Here is a 21,358-nt window from a genome sequence, read left to right as displayed (position 1 = left end):
GCTTGGGCCTCCGCACACTCTCCTGACCAGGGCAGCCAGGGGCTTTCTATGGGATGACGGACACATGTCTAGGGAGCCTGGTGGGCGGTGTCCGGGTCGGGGGAGAGTGTGTCCAGGGGCTTCCCACCTTCCATCTGCCCCAATGGGATGAGGGCTGACCGGCAGACGGACCTGATGGGCTAACGGCCCTACTTCCAGCGGACTTTCCTCTCGGGTGTTTCTGGAGTCAGAGCCTCACCACAGCAGCACCAGAACCTCCTCCACCTCCAGAGCAGACAACAGGGCTGGGCAGGGACCCCAGCCTCCTGCTGCGAATGTGGGCCACCAAGTGGGCCTCAGCCCCCAGCACGTGAGGCCAAAACTGACCGGAGGCTCAGAGTAGGCAGGTTTCCATCTAAATCAGGGGGCAAAACACAAAGCCACCTCGTGAGGCAGACATGCGCCCTGGCGCACGGGACAGCGCTAACAGTGTGGCCACGCCGGCACGTGGGTCAGGCCACAGTGAGGCTCACGGGCCTCTGGGGGGCAGAAGCCAAGGATCCCGCCATCTCTGTCACTTCCCGGACACCAGAAGCCAGGCCTGGGGACACCCATCCTGCTGGCTCCCGCAGGGCAGGGGTCGGGCAGAGGGGCTGCTGCCCCCCAAGGATGAGCGGGTGGGGTGAGAGCAGGCTGCAGCGTTTGGAGGCCATGTGCCCTCCTGAGACCTCAGGACGGCAGGGCCTGCCAGCCAGCCCACCACTGGTGTCCTCTCTCCCTGGGGCACCAATCAGGAGCCCAAGAAAAGCCCTTGGTCCCTGGGCTCAGCCTGGCACCTGGTGGACAGCCATGCTTTGTGGTCACTCAGCAGCCAGGAGCCCATCCTGGCCTCAGCCCAGTCGCCAGCACAACTCTTCCTTCTGCCAGGGAGAGCTGGGGAAGCTGCCGCTGCGGGACAGAGGTCAGGGTCAAGGCCAGCGGGCCCTGGGGCCTCTACACCGCCTGCCGGCCACACAGAGGCAGCCCCAACGCTGAGGGACAGAAGGAGCAGCGTGGGCAGGCATCAAGGTAGCCGCCGGCTCCGGGGACAGGCTCATCCTGCTGCCTTGACAAGCTGAGCCGGGCGTGAGCAGCTGACGTCGGGCCGGGCAGTGGCAGGCCTCAACTCTGCCGAGGAGGAGGCCCCGCCAGGGCACAGGTGACCTTGGGCACAAGAACCCACCCACTGGCAGCCACACTTCCCGGGCCTCCCGGCCACTCAGCTCCCCCACCCCCAGGCCACATTCGGGGGCCTCCCAGGCACCTGGCGAGGGTCAGACAGGCCTTCAGGGAGGCAGCCCCCGAGCAGGCTCCACACCGGCCCTCAGCTAACACATGTCTTGGCCGCACCTCCGCACTGGGCTGCTGAGAGCTAGAGGAGCTGCAGCCACCGAGCATGGCCAGGGCTGCGGGGCCAGCAACGCAGGCACCTGGCAGGGCTCCTGGGCGGCGACCCAGCCTCCACACCAGGCCCCCAGCCTCCCCACCGGGCCTGGACCACTGTCACAGGGACACGGAGCTTGAGGCAGGCAGCGGCCGAGAGGGGCTGGCGGCCAGGCTGGGTGGGCCTGTCCCAGCAGCCTTGCTGTGCACCCAACCCAAGTGTGGACGCCACCACCTGCCCATGCAGCAGCCCCGCAGGTCCCAAGCTGAAGGGGAGGCACAGCCCAGGCCCTGCTGCTGACCGGGCCGTCCTCCGCTTGAGGGGCTGGACACTTAGCTGAAACCAAGGCGGCAGCTGCCTCGGGGGTGCACCTAGCCACCTCCCCCCTCAGGACCTCTGCCCCTTAAGCCTGGCGCTCATTTCTGATCAGTGACCTCATCACAGCCTGGCACACTCAGCACTCAATACTGGCCCAGCTGGATCCACACCTGGGCTCCCGTGGCCCCAGGAGCCAGGAGGAGAGGCCCGTTGGCGCCTCCTGACAAAGGTCACGCAGCCCCAGCAGAGGCGGGGCCAGGCCTGGGCTGCCGAGGCAGCCGGACGCCGACTGCAGGAGGGGAAGGCAGGAGCAGGAATCAATAAATCTGAACCTCATTCATGATGATCTGGGGCTCTTATTAAGTAAATTAATTTAAGTTAATTTAGCTCGATCATGACTCCCGATCACAGTGATTTAGTGAGGGGGAAATTGCATTAGGAAAGGCCATGCTCACCAGATAGGAGAACGGAAGAAAATTAGACCCACTTAGCACTGTGAATTAATATGGAAATAGCAGGTGTAAATTTAACCTTATCGAGAGAGTGAAAATTATCTTCATAAATTTGTAGAAATAGCCCCCAAGATGCTTATAAATCTATTTAAAACAAAAATATTACAAAAAGTGCAGTAAAATTAATTTAAAATATACTTCCAGCTATCGCCTCCAGAAAAGTCAGCAGCAGGGCCAAGTTTCGTGTGGCCTAGCGGGAGGGAGGAGGGTGGTGGGCACTGCTGACCGCCTGGGCAGGCTGACCTCTTGGCACACCTACCCCGGGCCAGGAGGTCCTCAGCTCCTCTCCCACGGCCGCTCAGCTTGCACACGCCCTCAGCCAGAGGCCGCCCGGAGCCAGGCCATAGCCCTCGAGAGCAGGAGGCCCCTGGGGCTGGCAGGTGGAGCGGGCTGCAGCCTCGCCTCCCGCCCCTGACGATCGCCATAGGACAGAGAGCTGGCCCAGCCTCTCTCACTAGAAGCTTCTCCCTGAGGGACACCCAGTGTGGTGTGGCCTCAACGGTCCGGGCCATAGCTGCTCCCAGAGCAGCTCCAGCAGCTTGCTGATAACAGGACAGGGAGCGTGAGTCTGCACAAGTGTGTGGCACACACGGGTTGGCTACATGACTTGTGCAGAAATTGCTGGGTAAAAAAATTAGCGCATTCCCCTGTCAACAACTACAGACCAAGCACTTGCGGCGGTGCGCTCGGGCCCTGAGGCCCTCTGGCCTGCCCCGCCCTCTGGAGCCCACCAGGCGCAGGCCTCTTACCTGGACAGGGAGAGCCGCCGCGCCCGCCAGGAGGGCAGGGCTGGGGGGCCGGGGGTGGTGCTAAGAGGCGAGGTTGGAGTCTTCTTGACGATGCGGTAGCGCGTCCTGATCACTTTGCTGGTGGGAGGGGGCCGCTGGCCATGCAGGCTGGAGGCTGCAGGGAGACCCAGACACAGGGGTCAGGGGAGGCGGGGGAGCTGCCCACTGCTCCATCAGCCCTGCCCACATCCGCCCCGCTCTGGGGAGCCCAGCAGCTCCTGCAGCCAGAGCCGGCGGCAGGGCAGGCCCAACTCCCGTGGGTACTGAGGAGGGGCCGCAGGTGGGCCGCGGAGGCTGGGGTACAAGGCACTCACCTCCCTCTCTGGCCACCCTCACCCGCCCCCTGCATCCACGCAGATTTATGTCCTTAATCACTTCCGTTTCTATAACATTTTGCAGAGTGATATACACCATAGCTTTCCTCCTTGCTGAAGGTTTCATGCAATTAACAGGGATCTGTTTTGCCCCAGTTCCCTCAACTTGATAGCCAGCAATTTCTCCATGGCTTCAAGGAACGCATCTAATTGCCCGCCTTTCGTTAACGCATAGCTCTAACTGCCCAGATAATTAAAGCTAACACAGCGCTCCCGCCCCTCGTGGCCCAGCTAGCACCCAGGCCCTCAGGCCAGGCTGCTCAGGCCCAGGCTCCCAAGGGCGCCTCTCCTGGGCCCCACTTCCACATGCCTGCCCGCAGCCCAGGGCTCTGCCTAGAAGGGGGCCACAACCACCACCCCTGCAGCGGGCAGCTTCTGGGCAGCACAGCCAGGGCGGATGGACACACGGGGGGTGGCCAGGAAAATGCACTGGTCTCACCACCAGAAATCCGGCACAAGGAAGGGCAAGGATCAGCTACCCCTCAGCTGAAGGCTGCCTGGGCCCGGCATGGCCCAGGAGAGGGGGCGGCCCCACAGGGCCCCACGTGCCTTGCTGCTTTACGCCAGTCCCGGCGGTGCCCAGCCACCCCACTGTCCAGCGGCACAAACCAGTGCGTCCTGACCCGAACCTGCTCCCCTGGGCCAAGGACACATCTTCCCAGCACCTGCAAACCCCACAGGAAGCAGTTACTGCTCTGAAAATGGTGACGGTAACACTACCTAAAAACCATCTCTCAGAACTGGGAACACAACAGCCCACCAAGCCACAGCCAGGCCCTCCCCTGTCAGCAATCAGCACCTCGGCCTGGACCTCCTCTCCAGGCCCACCCGGCCCGGCAGGTGGTGGGGTGAGGGCTTGCCCGGGGGCAGTCAGGACCAGCCCACCCAGCGAAGTGACCGCACCTGCATGGCCACTGGAACGGGCACTGTGCCTCCCTGTCCAGATGCTGGAAGGGCCCCGCCTTCCCACGTGAGACGGCCAGGACGCGGCTCGGACGGATTCCAGGCCCTCCTAGCAGCCTCCACAACAGAGGAAAGTGCAGGTTCCAAGCACCCAGCCGGGTCAGGTTAGGTGTGGGCCCCAAGGCCCAGGGAATACTGAGAGCGGGGGACGCCTCTGCTCCCCGGACTGATGGCAGGGACCCACAACCACTGCCCACCAAGGGGGTCCACAGAAGTCGGGGCAAGGCTGGGCCAGCACCCCACCCCACCTGTCTCCATCTGTCTGTCTCCTCGCAAGGGCGGAAGCTCAGGAGGGGTCACAAGAGAACGAGGGGAGCTCAGCAAAAGTACAGGCTCACCTGGGGGCCCGGTCCTGGAAAGTGACCGAGTGGGCGGGTCTGCAGCCTCGGGCAGCCCCACACCACACACAGCCCAGCATAACCTGGGCATCAATAAATAAATGTTTGTTGAATTGAATTTTCAAGGTCTTACAAGCAAGGAGAGACCAACGAAAATCAATAATAGCTTGTTCCAACTATGAGCTCAGGAACATGAGAATTCCTCTAAGTTATCACCAAGCCCCACGCTGACCTCATGGCCTCCAAACCCACCCCAGCTCCCTGCTTACAGAGACTCTGCACCTGGACAGACCCCTGCCTGTCCCCTCCAGCGGGGCCGCCCACTCTCTGCCCCATTCTGACCCCCACAGCAGCCACCACCCACCAGCCGGGGCTGTGACACACACCGCAGAACCCAGGGGTGCCCTGCTCTGTGGCCCGGGGCATGGTTGTGTGGGGTGGGAAGGGGCACTGGGCAGTGAGCAGGCCCCCGCCCCAGCCTGGCTGCTTCCATCCCACGCTCCGCCCCCTCACCCAGATGCACGCCCCCTTCTCCCATCCCCTCCCTGCTCCACCAGGCGCCACCTCCTTCAGGAAGCCCCCAGTCCCCAAAGCCCAAGGGACTGGACTCCACATTCTGCAAAGTGCCTCTTGAGACACAGCCTCTGGGCCTGGCCCTAACTCCCCCCTACAAACAGCACTGATATTCACATCTCTTCACAATGCAGCCCTACTGTGAGAGCAACTTCATCATCAATTTACTGCATTTTCCTTATTGGTGCCCCGTTACCACTTCCAAAAATACACAAATAAAGTAGACCCTCCCTCTTAGACTCACTGTCACTCTCCAGACATCTCCCCTGTCACACCTCCGCCCTCCAGATCTAAGAGGCAGGGGGAGAGTGAGCATAGAGCACAGCCTGGCCCTGCAGACCCTTCCGCTCTCCCATGGGCAGCACAGGACCCCCACAGTGTGCTGCGGCCCCCTGCCTGGCCTTGAAGATCCCCCTGCTCTTCCATAGGCAGCATGCCCCGCCCCCACAGTGTGCTGTGGACCCTGGCCTGGCCCTGCAGATCCTCCTGCTCTTCCATGGCAGCACAGGACCCCCACAGTGTGCTGCGGCCCCCTGCCTGGCCTTGAAGATCCCCCTGCTCTTCCACAGGCAGCATGCCCCGCCTCCACAGTGTGCTGCGGCCCCTGCCTGGCACTGCAGATCCTCCCGCTCTCCCATGGGCAGCATGGGACCCCCACAGTGTGCTGCGGCCCCTGCCTGGCCCTGCAGATCCTCCCACTCTCTCACGGGCAGCATGGGCCTAGGGGTGGACGCGCCCCAGAGAGGACCGTCCAGGGCGCCCCTGTCCAGGGCACGAGCTCAGCAAGGTGGACAGACAGGTGGCGTGCCACCCTCGTCCTAGGGGTGGTAGGACTGGGGGCTCCTAACACCGCACACGGCACACGGGGGCCAGAAGCTGGGGTGGGAGGCCCGGTAGCCCTGAAGCCTGTGTGCAGGCGGAGCGGCGGGTGTGGTCTCCAGGAGGCAGCATGCTCCTCACGCGGGCAGGGCCGCCTGAGCCCAGCCCAGCACAGCCCTGCCAAGCAGCAGGCTCTCCCCTTCCTCCTGGCTGGCTGAGGTCTGTGTAGATAATCATGTTATTTAGATACGATGTTGGTTTAATTCCCTTCATTACAGACTCCCAGGGCTGTAATTTTTTTCTCCGCATGATGTATTCCCCGTGGCACATTTCACTCAAATCAAACCCTTCGCGCCTTTATTGCCAACGACGCCCGGGCGCCACGTTATCAGGCCCACACACACAGCCCTCTCCGCCCCGCTGTGCAGAGGTCACTTCTAATGACTAATCGATCTCATTAGCTTCCCTAATTAAAAACTTTACTACCGCAGTGGAAGACAAACTACAAAAAAACTGCTGGCATCATATCTGAATGGGTATGAGCCCATCCATCAGCTGGGCTCTGGCCCTGCGCGCCCAGCTCGCGGCTGGGGTGGCGGGGGGTTGCTGCCAGGGAGGCCAGCCGCGGGGCCCGGCCGTCTGGGAGCGGGGGAGCACCAGCCCTCACGGTGGCCGTCCGGCAGCACCGTCTGCAGCAGCCCGGCCTCTGGCTGACCCCGGCCCCCACCCCACCTCAACGAGCACCACAGACAGCAGAGCCACTGGACGGAGGGCAGGCCCTCGCTCTGTCGCTGCGGACTAGGGTTGAGAGGGAGTTCAGGTTTTTATGGAACTTCAAAGGGCGAGAACTAGGAGGAAACGAGCTGATTTCACGACTGTTTAACGACTGAAGAGGAGCTGGAACCGGAGCTCCTCTGAGCAGAGGCTGCCTGGGGCTGCTGACGGGAGCAGGAGGCGACGGGAGGAGCCCCCGACAGCCCACTGGCCAGTCAGCTCCGGACATCCCGACGAGGCAGGGTGGGCGCCGTCAGGAAAGGCGGGGCGGGGGCGGCAAGGCTGATCTGGGACCTTGAGGAGCGTGGACTAGAGGCCTGTCCCCAGACTCGCCCTGACTGGGCCGTGGACCCCGCGGCCCATCGTGCACAAGCTTCCAGGTCCACACGGGCACTGGGGCCTCTGGAGTGGGCAGACTGAGCAACAGGCCGAGGAGGAGACCCGAGACAGCAGACAATCACGCTGGGCTTCCCATGCGCTCCAAGGGTGCCACCCCGCCCCTGAGGCCAGCAGAGCGAGGGGACAGCTCAGCGCCACCGGGGAAGGCCGAGCCCGGGAGCACGGCTGCCTCCAGCCCTCCCGCCCGGCGGGGTGCAGAACAGGACAGCTGGGCCACAGCCACCGCCTGGCGGCCAGCCGGGGGATTCGCCAGAACCAGACGCACGAGGCGCCTGGGCAGGGCACAGCCTGAGGACCGAGAACTCCATCCGCCTGTCAGGCACCCCAGAAACCAAGCTCTGCTCCTGAAGGGGGCCCCAGGCCCCACCAGCGAACAGAGTGGGTGGGGTCAGTTGAGCGCCTGGCCTCCCAGGGTCTTGCAGCGTGGCCGCTGGGAAGCGAGCGGGCGGGCTGTGGGGTGAGCCTCCTGCCAGCCTGGGTGTCCCGTGCCAAGTCCTGTGACTCAAAGCCCCCCCGTCACCGAACCTGCTCTTCCTCAGCAGCTGCCCCGACACTTCCTCACACCCCCAACTCCGCGTTAAGACAGACGAGAGGCCACGTCACAGCTCAGGCTTTCAGGAGCCCCGGGAGCTGTCCTCCACTACCAGTAATGTGGGTCCCACTGGCTGGTCGCCTCACCAGCAGCCTGCACTGCACCCCGCTCCCCAAGGCTGCTCGAGGCCCCCACATCGGGGGATGTCTCCACCTGACTGGGGCCGCGGGCAGCAACAACCGAAGCAGCTTCCGAGCACCCAAACCCACTCCTCCTGGGTTCTGAGATCTGAAAGAAAGAGTTTTCAAGCCCACAGTTCCCAAGAGGGATCCCCCATGATGCCTCTTCCTAGGGTGCCCCCCAGACCACCCCCAGCCTCCATGAGAATAGGCCCCTCCAGCTAACTGCCTGCTTAGGAATCACAAGGCAGGGAGCTCAGGGAGTGCGCCCACAATGACACCGCTGGCCAGGGGGCTCTAGACAGAGGGGATGGCATGGCCATGGCCCCTGGGACAGTGGGAAGCAGGGAGGGCTGCAGGCAGGCAGAGAGTTGGGCCCGCCCTGTGCTGCCTCAAGGCTGGTGGAAGGCTCACACCTAGTCAGCAGAAAAGAGGCCGCCAGACTGCCAACGACGGGCCTGTCGTCTCTGTACACCACCTTGTCTGAACATCAGCCTGTCTGAGCTGTTCTGTTGGTGACGCCTATGGTCCTGGAGACGGTGAAACCACAACAGTATCAGGAGGACTGAGGAGGGGCGCACAGTCCCCAAGGGCCACCAGGAGAAGCTCCACCGCCTGCAGGAAGCAGGGGGACGGCTGCGTGCCCAGAAGTGCTCCCAGAGGGGTGCTCCCAGCAGATGCCAGGGGCAGGGCAGCTCCCACACTGGCCCCACGCGCCCTGCGGAAGGGCTGGGACCTAAAGCAGAGCTGGCGAGATGCTGCCTGCAGAGGCGGATGGAAGCAGGCGTCATGGCAGGAGGCTGGGCCCCTCACCCCGCCCAGACAGCAGTTCTCAGGGGAAGACCCAGGGAAGGCTGGCCCTGGCCAGCTCAGGGGGTGCCTTGTCAAGAGAAGTGCGGACCCTCTTCCCTCCACCCCCTCCACAGAGGATCCACAGTGCCCACCGTGCAGCAGAGCCGCCAGGTACGTCAGCCCTAAGGACGAGGGAAGGAAAGGGAAGGAAAATGACCGGCCCATTGCCCCGCAGGAAGGGACCCAGGCTGGGCCCGTCTGGCACCAGGCCCAGGGGCCTCTGCGTAGGAGTCTCTCAGGATGGACAAAAGAGGAGCTCAACTCTCTGACATCAGCCTAGAAGACACACGGCTCCAACCCATAAAGACAGCCAGAAACACACTGCAACCTGCCCCTGCACCACACCTCCCCGGCACCCCAGATCTCCACCTCGCCCTGCAGGCTCCCTGCGCCCCCAGACCTGTGTCTCACTCCTCCCCGGGAGAGCGCTCACGTGGCACCACCCTGGGCCCACTGCACTCAGTGCCCTGCAGCCAGCGGCCGCAGCCGGTCCCAGCCCAGAACCTGCAGGTGCAGGGTGTGTGTGGTGACCGGGCCTGGCCCTCCTGCGCCCGCCACAGGACAGGCTAGGCCTCAGGACAAACCGCGACGGCGAGGGCCTTCTCCTGGAGGAGGCAGACGCCCCGCCCCCGCACTCGCTCAGTGGGAGCTGCCAGGGACCGCAGCCCCCCGCGCTCTAACAAGCTTCAAACGAGGGATGACGGGGATCGCAAAGTATGAATTTTTATGAGTCTAATAAATCACTCCACTTTTCCTGTGCCTGATGGCTGCCGGCACTTCAAACGGACAAGCCCTGCCGCAGTCAGCGGCTTGGCCGCGTCCCCACAGGCGGCCACACTGGGGCGGGGCGGGAGGTGGGGACGGGGCCGCCGAGGCCCCTCCTGGCTCCCATGGCACCCAGCTCTGCCCCCAGGGCCAGCCCTCCTGCAGGCCCCAGGAACGGCTCGGGCAGCCTGCGGAGAGGCTTTGCCAGACTCTGACATGCAGAGGACCCACCCCTGCCTTCCAGACCAGAGTCCGCACAGGGGACCCTGGGGAGAGGGGTGGATGCGTGGACACGTGGTCGCTCACACACGCGCTTGCTCACACGCAGGCACAGGGGGCCCTGGGGAGAGGGGTGGACGCGTGGACACGTGCTCGCTCACACACGTGCTCACTCACACGCAGGCCGCGGGCACACGTCAGCAAGGGGGAGGGACGCCTGCCTGTGAGAGGGGAGAGGCGGGCCTGGGTCTTGCCCTGAGAGGCTTCCTGTCTTCTGCTCCAGGGACCAGCCTTGGCGAACAACTACCATCACCAAGTCACAGCGACAGCCTGACTGGGCCGCACGTCACCTGGCGGCTGTCAGCACCAGAGGAGCGTGGGCAGCGGGGAGGTGACAGACAGCCCTGTCGCCGCCCGGCCCTGCGCGCCGCCGTCTCACGTTACCTGGTGTTTAATGACGACACCGTCAGCCAGAGACGCACAGCGCCAGGACTGTCAGGGCCCTATTAGAGGGAAGATTGAGACCCTACTCTTCTCAAACTCACTCAAGCAACACAAGCCGCCAGTTCCTGTAATTATCGTGCACGAGCCATCGATCGCACGACGACACCGCCCCGTCTGTGTGAAATGGGGGTAGTCTGCTCCCTGACAGTCGCTGTACATTACAGGTGGTGGGTCTCCCACCCCTTTAGGTGTCACTCTAAAGGATGGAGGAGGGGAAGGGAGCACCTCCTAGCCCCCGCCCCACCTGCAGGCCCTGGGCACAGGGGACAGGGAGCCCGAGCACATCCCAGGGAGGCATGCCCCAGAAGGCGGAAGAGACAGCATGGCGTGTGGCTGGGGATCCGGGGCAGGGGCAAACTCAGGGAGCAGGGCCCACAGGTGCAAGAGACGGCCACACCCCAAAGCTGGGAGCCCCAAGCAAAGGCAGGGAAGGCAGGATCCAGGCCAGGCAGACAGCCCACCCTCCCTCCACTCCCCCAGAGACAGGGCCAGGCCCGAGCGGGCGGAGGGCAGGGTTCAGACATGGCTGGGCTCCCCCCAGTGGAGACCAGGCGGCCCCCGCCCGGGCTGAACCAGGCTGTGCTGGGCTGACATGCCTGCGTGCAGAGGTCCAAGGCCTGACTGCCCAGGGGACCAGGGGCTGGCCAACACCTGGCCCCACACTGGGTCTGTGAGCACATGGTCTCCATCCTCACAGGACGGTGGTCCTTTCTCACACCTGTGTCCGTCCATTTGGGAGCTTGGCCCAGGCAAGCCAGGAGGACAGGGAGATGGCCTGGGGGGGAATCCGCCCCCTACCAGGCTGAGACCCCAGAAGGCCAGAGCCCTAGGGAGCAACAGGGGCTCCCAGGTCCACCAAAGGAGTGGAGGGGCCTTGTCCACACCCCACTGACAGCACCAGGGCCCCCAACAAGCCAGGTCAGCTGAGGGGACAAAGCCGATCCTGGGAGGTGACGGCCCACCCTCCCTTGGCAGTTTCTGCTGAGGTTTCTGGTGGCAGGAAAGTGCCCACCAGTCCCAGGTGGACAGAGGCCCACATTCCAAGCGTGAGCGATGGGGGAAGCAGTGCAGAACACGCCTGCCCTCCCCACGGGGCTGGCCCAGACACTAACTGCAGCGCCACGGGACAGGCGCCAATCAATGTGTCCGCCTCCACCCTCCTCACCCTCAAGACCCCATCCTCACCCACGGCGGGGGGGGGGTGCCCAGCAGACACGGGGTGTGCCCCTAGATATGTGACACACACTGGGCTTCAGTCGTCCCCAGGAACCCCAGTCCCACTACATGACCCAGAGCCGGTGGCCCACGCAAGGACAGTGCTCCTCCTGGCCACAGCCTGGCCCCTCGGGCGCCCAGCCCAGCTTCCTCAGAGTTGGGGCCAGAGACAGACACTTCTGAGAGAGCCTGGAAATAACCTCGCTATAAAAAGCAGTGACCACGGAGAGAAAACCACATGTGCCCTCACAAGTGCCAGGCTACCCGGATTCTCCTGGCCACTCACCTGTCCTATGCGGTGGCCAGAGGGGCAGAGCTGCAGCCCAGGGGCAGCGAGCAGGCCTGAGGGCACCTGGGTGCAGAGCAGATCTGGCCTCACTCAGCCCTGGAGCCAGCCTGCCCGGCCGAGAGGCTGGAGACGGGTCGCCGTGGCGGAGGCGGGAAGGCAGCAGAGCCGCTGGGGCTCATGGGCCAGAGGAGGCCCACTGCCATGTGCCGCCCTGCCAACCGTGGAGGCAGTGGGAGGGTAGCACAGGCTGGCCAAGAAGGGGACCAGAGGCCCCCCACCCTCAGCTCTCAGCCCTCAGGGAGGAGCCTGGGCCTGGGCCCCTGCAGGGTCCTCCGGCCCAGCAGCCCTGCTCAGGGACAGCTCCCAGGCTCCACCCGCAGAAAGCAGGCTGCTGGGGCCAGGGTAAGGCTGGGGGCGGCTGTAGCTCCACACACCTCTGAAGACAGGGCCTTGGGCCTCTGTGGCTGGCAAGGGGGGAGGAGGGGTGAGAGGGGGCCAGCCAGGCAGAGGCCTTCCAATCTCAGAGTGGTGGGCGCCCCAGGCCAGTCTGCCTGAGGCTGATGGACTCTCCAGAATAGGGCGCCACCTGACGTGAGGCTCAGCCCTGCTGTCTGGAGCCCAGAGAAACTCGGCAGATGAAGAGAGGAGGCAAAGGTGCCGGGAGGGAGGGAAGGCTGCCCCTCACTGCTGACGCCCAGGTCACAGCGCCCGCCAGCACCACACTCTGCAGGGGCACTCGGGGTGCCCGAGTTCAGGAGGGCAGGTCCTGAGGGCGAGCCTGCCCCCATTCCAACATTCCAGACTCCACACGGGTGCAGATGAGCAGAGACGGGAACACGTGGTGCTGGTGACTCGCTGCACAGCGTGGCTTCAGCAAGGCTCACCCCAGACATGCTGGGAGCCGAGGGCCCGGCCTGCTCCTCCCCACCCTCCCGCCGTCCTCCCCAGACTCCATGGCAGTGCCGGGGCCGGGAGTTTGGGTCTGCTTGCAGGGCCAGGGTCTGCCTTCCGTCTCCTGCACATGGTGAGGTACGCTGTCTCTCCCTCGACACCGCAGGCCCTACGGCCCACCCCACAGACCTCCGCCGCCAGCAACGATCAGGACCAGGCAGCTGAGCCGCTGCTGGTGTGCAGGGAGCAAGCGGCTCTGAAGGCACCCGCACCGCGGGATGGCCGGACAGACGGGCTCAGCCACACCGCCCCGAGCACGCACTGCCTCACAGGACACCCCCTGCTGGGTGGCGAAGCCATTTGCTGCCAGCCACCAAGGCCTACCCTTGCCCAGCACTTGGAGCAGTGGCCACTGTCACACCCAGCGCCATGGAGAGCATGCTCCGTACAGGCCGCCGCCGACGCGCAAAGGCAGTCAGGAGGACAGCGGCCAGAGCCCGGGGGTCTGCACAGCCTGGAGCACACCGTGAGGAGAAAACAGCTCCGAACTGGCTCAGAAAGTGCCGCGCTCCGGAGGAGGACAGCAAGCAACCCGCAAGTGCGGGGGGCTGCGCCCTGCCCCAGGCCCACGGCACCCAGAGGCCCTGTCTGGACCTCCAGAGGCCCTGCTGGACGTGCGGCTCTCCAGGGAAGAGCGGTTGGGGCCAGGCTGATGGCCCAGGCCCTGGGCCCCCAGACTCTCAGACTCTCCTCAGCCAGGCGGGCAGGAGCACCAGGAGGAGCACCACGCCCCCAGGCCCCCGTCACCCAAAACCAACGCAGGGGAAGGGAGTGAGCATACCACAAACCAGAGCCGGCCCAGCCCCACCCCGTGGACGCCCGGGAGCACGCTGGCTCCCTCAGCGCACCTGGGGGGGCCCCCGTACAGCTGCAGCAGGTGAGGACAGGCCCCCAGAGACTCTGGCCCAGAACCCCCGGGGCTTGTCCGAGCACAGTACCTGAGGGTCAGCTGCCAGGGGGGCACAGGAGGTGGGAGGACAGCAGCTCACTCCCACGCATGCAACCCCACAGGAGGGACCTGCCACCGCCCAGAGCTGGACCCTGTCCTGACACCGCCAGGACCGCCAGTGGCGGGACTGCAGACTCCTGAGGACTGCTGGGCGCGAGATGCCAGGGGCCAGGCCTGGGAGAAGACACGGAGGCAGAGCAACAAGCACCTGCGCGTCTCACGGTCAGAAGCTGATGGGTTTGCAGTCGTTGTGCGCAATTACAGACTTTCTTTGCAAATCCCATCAATTCTATGCGTTAGGACCAAACCTATGAACCGGAAGGATTCCCGGGAACACTGAGGGGCCCGGGCCACACAGGTGATGCTCAAGTGGCACCGGAGGGCCCCGAGGACACTGGCGCCCACCCAAGGTCACGTGGTCTGCGCAGATGCTCCGAAAGCGGAAAAGGCACAGTCCCCCTGCAGAGGAATACCGGGCCCCGCCTTCCCAGGACAGCTGAGGCCTCAGCCCGTGTCCCTCCAGCGGGAGAGTAACCCGTGGGACGCCAGAGCGTGGGAAGCAGAGGGTCTCAGCTCAGACCCGGGGGAGGCCTGCGCTTGGGGCCTGTCCTGAGCGGGCTCCATTTGTGCTGATACGGCCCCACGAGGGCACAGGGCTGGGGTGGGTAGCAGCAGCACAGTCCTGGGGGCTCCAAGCAAGCACACCAGCGCCCACCGCCCGCCAGCTCTGGGGTGGCAGTGCCTTCTGCCCAGGACCCCTTCCGCCACCCCACGGGAAGAGACAGGGCCTCGGGCACACAGAGCTGGGGTCCGCGTGGCACCAGGTCCTGCTCCTCCCCACATGAGCTACAGGAGCAAGCTGCCCAGAAGCCTGAGCCCCACTGGCCCAGCCCCCAGGCCCTGTGGAGCAGAGACCCCCACCCTCCCCTGGTAAGTGCCAGCAGAGGCCTCGCCACACTTGGGCGGCCCAGAGGAGTGTGTGCTGAGGCGCTCAGCTCTCAGCCAGACCAAAACTGATGAAAACCATCAAGCGGCGATTCACCTAAGCATGATAAATAAAACGCAAGGGAAGCACACTGTCATACACCTGCTGAAAACCAGAGATGGAGAAAGCTCTGCAGCCAGAGGGCGACAGCAGACCCCGCAGGAGAGCAGGGCCAGCCGGCAACAGCCAGGTCTCCCCCTGGAGCCCCACAGGCTCCCACGCAAAATCGCTCTCCAGAGAGGAAGACTTCAGATAACCGTCCACGGAGAGCAACAGCCCCCAGCACAGCTGCAACATCACAGGAAATCTTAAGAGGTGTTTCTCCGCGGAAGGCAAGGAAGGAGTGAAAAGAAATGGGAGAATAAATACGTAGCTGAGTCTGGGTCAAGGATGACCATATACAACGTTTTTTACGGTCTAAAACACATGGAGAATCAAAATCACGGTACTTCCAGCATGTCTGATGGAAGAGAAGAAAAAAGGGGGAGGGTGCTCTGAGCTTCTTATGCTGTCCAGGGAAGGGTCAGACTGCAATTTCCAAGACCTGGTAACAGACTCAAAAACGTACAATGTTACTGAAAGAAAAATAAAAGGAGATACAATAAGCTAACGGAGAAAAGAATGGAATTTAAACATACATCCAAAAGAAGAAAAAAACGAAAAGAAATACATAACAGGTACAACAAAGAAAAAGCACCTAGTAAGACTAGATTTAAACCCAAATACACCCAAACTGCGGTTTATTGTGACAGATGAAATCTTTTCTTACAAAACAATTTCAGGCTGCACTTTTTTAAAAGGAACTATTTGCTGGATACAAAAAAAAAAAAAAAAATCTAACCATAATACAAAACAGCTTTTTTTGGATTATTTACTTACAAAAGTAAACATGTTTGCATACATCATGCACCAACATTTGCAGGGTATGTATGTGTGTGTGTTAGTTGCTTAGTCGTGTCTGACTCTGCAACCCCATAGACTGTAGCCCACCAGGCCCCTCCATCCATGGGATTCTCCAGGGAAGAACACTGGAGTGGGTTGCCATCTCCCTCTCCAAAAGGAACTATAGAAACAAAGAAAGTGAAGTCGCTCAGTCGTGTCCAACTCTTTGAGACCCCATGGACTGTAGTCTACCAGGCTCCTCCATCCATGGAGTTTTCCAGGCAAGAGTTCTGGAGTGGGGTGCCATTTCTTTCTCCATGTATGTATGTACACTAGTGTATACGTACACATTTTGCGACATTAACTAAAAGAAAACCGGCCTACATATACCTACTTTAGAGAAAGCAGACTTTAAGGCAAAAAGCTGGAGATTAAAAAAAAAACAAACATATTTCATAACAGTAAAGATTCATTCCAGCAGGGAGATGTAACAATTCTAAGTGCTTTGCACACAGTAAAATAACCTTAAAATAAATACTAATGCAAAAGCGACAACTGGGAACACGAGCACACTCACAGGCACAGTGCAAACTCCACACTCTCTCGGACAGTGGAAAAACACAAGTCTTCCCTGCCCCTCAAAATTGGGAAGTTTACCACAGGTTTGAACAACACCATGAATACAACTCTCCTTACAGCCCCGAACTCACCAAGTGGAGTCATTCTTTCTAAGCACACACAAGAGCTTTACCAAAGTGGACCCTAAACCCTCCCAGTGAAGGTGGGGAGTGGTCATTTTACAAAGAACCTCAAAAGCCTCAGAGATTTAGAAATGAAGCAGTCCCTTCTGAATAACCCTGGATCAAAGAAAAATTACAACAAAAATTAGAAAAAGTTTTAGAGGAACACAAAAATAGTTAACTTGCAGACCCTAAGGCTATGCTCAGGGGGAAGTTTATAACCTTACATCTGCATATTTCAGAAAAGAGAGGCTGAAGGCAAATGTCCAGCCATCTGACCCTGGTGTGCTGCGTCCAAGCTCAGCGCAATGGCCCGTCCGGGTAGCTCTGACAGCAGTCCCCGCCCAGGCTTCTGCCTCCACTGCTGGCACTGTCAGAGCCGGCCAGGGACACCTCCAGCCAGGCCCACCGTCAAGGCAGCAAGAGAGGCAGCGTGGCCTCGTGGCCCGGCACCTGCTCCCTGCCTTCGCAGCACAGCGTGGAGGCAGCAGCCTGGGTCAGATTCAACCAGGCCGCACCCCTCCTGGCACCCTTCCCCGTGAAAACACACGGGGTCACGAGAGTCAGGAACAGCGCTCCCCAGGAAAGGCGTCTGCCACGGTCTACCTGAGACACCATCTGGGCCCAAGCTCAGCTCCCCAGCCCACTGCCCCCAGCTCCACACTGAGAGGGGCAGGAGAGCAGCTCCAGCCCAGAGCCTGGCTCTGAGTCTCAGAGGGAGGGTCCATTGCATCACTGCCGGTGCTGCACAGGGCCCGGCCAGGGTGTGCAGGGGGGTCTGGGGGTGTTGTGTGGAGGAGTCCGGGGCAGGCTCCTGGACTGGGAGCCGTGGTGGTCTCTCCTGCTCCTCCCACTAAAGCTGGACTAAGGGCAGGACTACTCCAAGCTCAGCGACTATCCCTTTCCTGAGGCCGGCTCCACAAGGTCCACCCTGGGGACACCCCCACCACGGCCTAGGGGGGTCTCCCTCCCCTTCACAGCTGGCCCTGGCAGGAAAGAAATCTGCCCAGAGGGCTCAGGCTGACGCGGCCCTGCTTCCCAGGTAGCTCCCAGCACCAATCCCTGACTAGGTCCCTGAGCCACAGCCAGGTGGGGCCGTCCCAGCACACCATCCGCATTCGTCAAGACGCCTGGGGACCCTGCCCACAAGCCGCCAGGGCCGCAGCCGCAAGGGAACACCTCCCCTCCTTCCCAGGCAGGAGCGGATCCCCGGGCTTCAGCTGGAGTCATGGCTGCGCCCCGGCTCCTGGAGCTCACAGCACCCAGGGAGGCCAGCGCCTGCCGAGCAGCACACGGCACTGCGTGCACGTGCACGCACTCCGCGCCAGCTCTGCCCAAATAATTAACTAGCGCCGCCAGGGCAGATATAAACCGGAAGCCTCCGACTCGCCTGATAGTTTACGCAAGGCTCAGGATTGCTGCGACTGCCTTCCACAGGGCCCGCTTCAGCGTTTTCCTTTTCCCTTAGGGAAGCAGAGCTCTGGATGGAACTGCTCTCGCGCCCTTTGCAGTGTCTGCGGCAGTAAAATTGACAACCCGTCTGCACCCCAGTGGGAAAGGCTGGATCGCAGATTACTCTAAGGTGGGAAAATCCAGCAGCCAGCCAGTCTAGCATCCACCAAACCTGCCCTCAGCACCTGACCGCCCCGTCCCCTCAACCGGCACAGAAATGCCCAGGATGCGGGGACAGAGCAAGGCCTGGTCAGCACCAGCCTGGAGGCTCAGGGCCGGGGCTTTCCGCGCCTCGAGGAGGCCCCAGGACCAGGGCGCAGGCCAGCACGGGGACGCCTCAGGAGGCCCTCAGGCCTGTGTGCCCTCTGTGCCACGGCAAGCCTGCCTCCTGGCCCTCCCAAAGCGCCGCCAGAGGGCACTAGTGATGAAAACGCTACTGACGAGCGTGAAGGCCCAGGGCAGGCTTCGCTCTGCCCCTCTGACCACTGACCACGGCCCGGAGGCCAGCGAGGCCAGGCATGGGGCTGTCCGGCGCCAAGCAGCGGGTTCCGGGCTGCCTCCGAGAGCCATGCTGCGGGGCCACTACCTGGCTCACTGCCTGCCCCTGCCCGCTGGGCACACCTGGTCAGAGGCAGGGGGTGGGGGTGGGGCGGGGCCCTGTCGGGAGGGGCGCGGGCCTGGTGAGAAGGGAGGGGCAGGGAGGGGGCAGGGAGGGTGTGGAGAGGGGCAGCGCAGGCAGAGTGGTCAGAGCAGGGCTGCTGCACACCTAGAACTTTGGGGCCACGGAGGAGGTTAAGTGAGGATGGCTTTGAGCACACAGCGGGCGGGCGGAGGGCTCCCTGTAGGTGTCCACCCCAAGTCCCTGAGCTGGTGCTGCTCAAGGAGAGCCCTGCAGAGGGCCCTCAACAAACTGAGCCCCAAGGGCTGGTTTTGGCACCCAGGCAGCTGAGGGCCTGCTTTGACCTCCACTGGCACAGGAGGGCACCCCAGGGACCTGGGAACAGCCCCAAGGTGGGCCCTTCAAGCCCAAATGATGGAACAGCAGGGGAGGCAGCCCCAGGATGTCCCCTCAGTCTGCCCGCAGAGGGTCCATCAGGGGGCTGTGCGCCTCAGGGACCCCTGGTCCGCACAGGCCCCTGTTCTGGGCTGGGGGAGGGCAGAAACAGTCACCGGGGCCTTGGTGAGGAGCCCAGGCACCGGCAGGGAAGGGCAGCCGGGGCAGGGGCCCATGGGGGGCTTACACGGGAGAGACTCCCTGACAGCTTCCTGGACAAACTCGGACACAGGGATTGGGGCTGCAAGGTGAAGACTGGGCAAGGCCCCCCCACCCTGCCTTCTCTGCTGGTGACCGAGGATGCGTGCCCGCCCCACTGCACTCACAAACAGGTGACGGCAGACCTTCCAGACCATGTGGCTGGCACAGCAGACTGAGGGATGTGTGGGGAGCACCCGCCACGAGCCTGGCAAGCTCTCGGCCAGAGGCAGGCGCTGCGTGAGGCCAGCAGGCCTGAGGGAAGGCCCCGCGGCCCTCAGACCCACACCTGGCTCCCCCCAGGAAACCTGGGCGCTTCCTGTCAAACATGGCCTGCGTGCACAGCCCCACCACATCCGGGGCTCCGGCAGCAGGGCTCTGGACAGGCGGGCGAGCGGTGGGGGCTATGGCCATGTGCCCCCTGTCCTGGGCAGGTGAGGCAGAGGAGGCCCCGCCCCAGCAAGCCCCAGGAGATGAGGACGCCACTGCCCATGCAGTCGCCTGAGGCTTTTCCTTGGCCCAAGAAGCAAACACTTGCTGCTCCCAGGAAGCCCCCTTGCAGGACAGGGCAGGAAGCCAGCCTGGAGCCAAGTGGCAAGCGCAGTGCGGGCTCCCGTGGCGCCCACTGCACCCTTTCTGCACACAAGGAGTCAGGGTCCGCGGTACACATGGAGCCTGTCACCTCAGGGCACCTGAGTCACAGTGCTGGGCCCAGTGTGGTGGGGAGGGGAACCCCAGAGCGGGCCCTGAAGCCCCAGGTGCTGGAGAGCGCCCGGCCTCAACACACTCCCTAGAAGCTCTCTACTAAAGGTTCTCTTCTCTGCAGCCTTCTCTGGGGTCTGTCTGCCCTGGGGCAATCAACTGAGGTCTCTGGCAACCAAGGTGCAGGTACTCCCCAGGGAGCATGGGGGGGGTGTCACATGGTGACCCCCAGGGACCACCTGCCCCTCCCCCAGCCAGAGTTGGACTTTAGGCCCAGGGACTAGGGGGAGGGTCAGGGGGAGGGTCGGAGGGCTTGGCCAGGAGCCAGGAAAGCAGGGGAGAGGCAGGGAAGGGAAAGAAAGTAAGAGGCGGAGTCAGGCTGAACCTCCAGCTCAGTCCCCAGGCGCAGTGTCCACGCGCCTGCTGAACAATGCAGTTTTGAATTCAATTAAAGCGATTATCTGTTGTGCCAAATAAATTGTGTACAGCATACATCCTGCGGCACTTTACACCTCCGGGCTCATTATTCCCTAACTGTTTCCTCCTGTTTATGCGCTCTCAAATTAAATTGCTGATAATATGCGCCAAAATAAAAAATGAGCGCACCTTGTCCCAAGAAAATTGATTCTCCCTTTTCCTGAGCCGGCGATTGCCAGGTTTTATATACTCTGTTCCTGGTGATCATTAGTAATTCAATTTTCTTTTTATTAGCCCTCTTATCTGCTGAGCAATATAGTGGCAGAGCTGACCTCTTTCGCACGGGTAAATGTTTAAAATCTTTTCCCTGATTAATTTTGCCAGTTAAGAAAAAGAGGAGAAATGGCCCGGCTCTTAGCCATCACAATGAATAAAGCTTAATGTTGATTGTGATGGAATTTCTAATGCCAGGGAAATTGATTGAACGCGGCAATTACACTGCAATAGTAACTCAAGGGAGATGGGATCGCTTTCTTCTGGCCGCAGCCTTTTGGTTATTTAAAACAATCCAATTTGCAAGGATAATTATGTATTAGTGTTTTATCTGCCACTTGAAATGAACAGGGGAGTTTCGATACTAGCCCAGCATTAGCAGGTTATTGCTGCAAATTACTTGATATCTGCTTTCTTTCACATAAAGAGAAAATTAGGCAATCAATTACCAGAAAAAGGTGGACGAGGAATAAGAAGGGTGAGAGCGCCCTCTTCTGGCCGCCGGGCTGCACAGCAGGCCTGGAGGGGACCCCATGGCTCTCCCTCCCCCTCTTCAGCCCACAGCCGGGCAGGCACAGGCTGAGAGAGGAGGGCTGCACCTGGCACTAAGGTCTGTGTGGGGAAACAGAGCAGAGAAGCTGCAGACAAGCAGATGAAGGGGCCGCCCCTGTGGCGATATAGACACATGGACACACACAGCTGCTCAGGCCCGCCAATGGGGCCAGGAGGGGCTCACCTGTGCACCCCAAGTACCCACAACGTTAGATAAAAGCCCAAGTCCCGCACAGAGCTGAAAGGGAGGGAGCCGGGAGGGGTGGGGAGCCGGGGAAATGCTGCCCCTCAGCCCTGCCCTCACCCCAGGCCTCAGCCCTGCCCCCACCCCTACCTTCACCCCTGCCCAGTCTCTACACAAGCCTCTCCCATGAGCTCCCTGCCATCA

The 21,358-nt window shown here is 62.1% G+C and overlaps 1 protein-coding gene across 1 annotated transcript in view; it reads right to left on the bottom strand.

Moving 5' to 3' along the window:
* ZC3H3 (zinc finger CCCH-type containing 3) overlaps window positions 1–21,358 on the bottom strand; it is a 63,646-nt gene that overhangs the window by 34,712 nt on the left and 7,576 nt on the right. The window contains 1 exon segment of the mRNA XM_061438090.1: window positions 2,982–3,135. Within this exon segment, the coding sequence (XP_061294074.1) occupies window positions 2,982–3,135 (154 nt within the window).

Source organism: Bos javanicus, chromosome 14 (genome assembly GCF_032452875.1).
Source record: "Bos javanicus breed banteng chromosome 14, ARS-OSU_banteng_1.0, whole genome shotgun sequence".
In the NCBI taxonomy this organism is placed as follows: Eukaryota; Metazoa; Chordata; class Mammalia; order Artiodactyla; family Bovidae; genus Bos; species Bos javanicus.
This window is presented reverse-complemented; position numbering and strand designations above follow the sequence as displayed.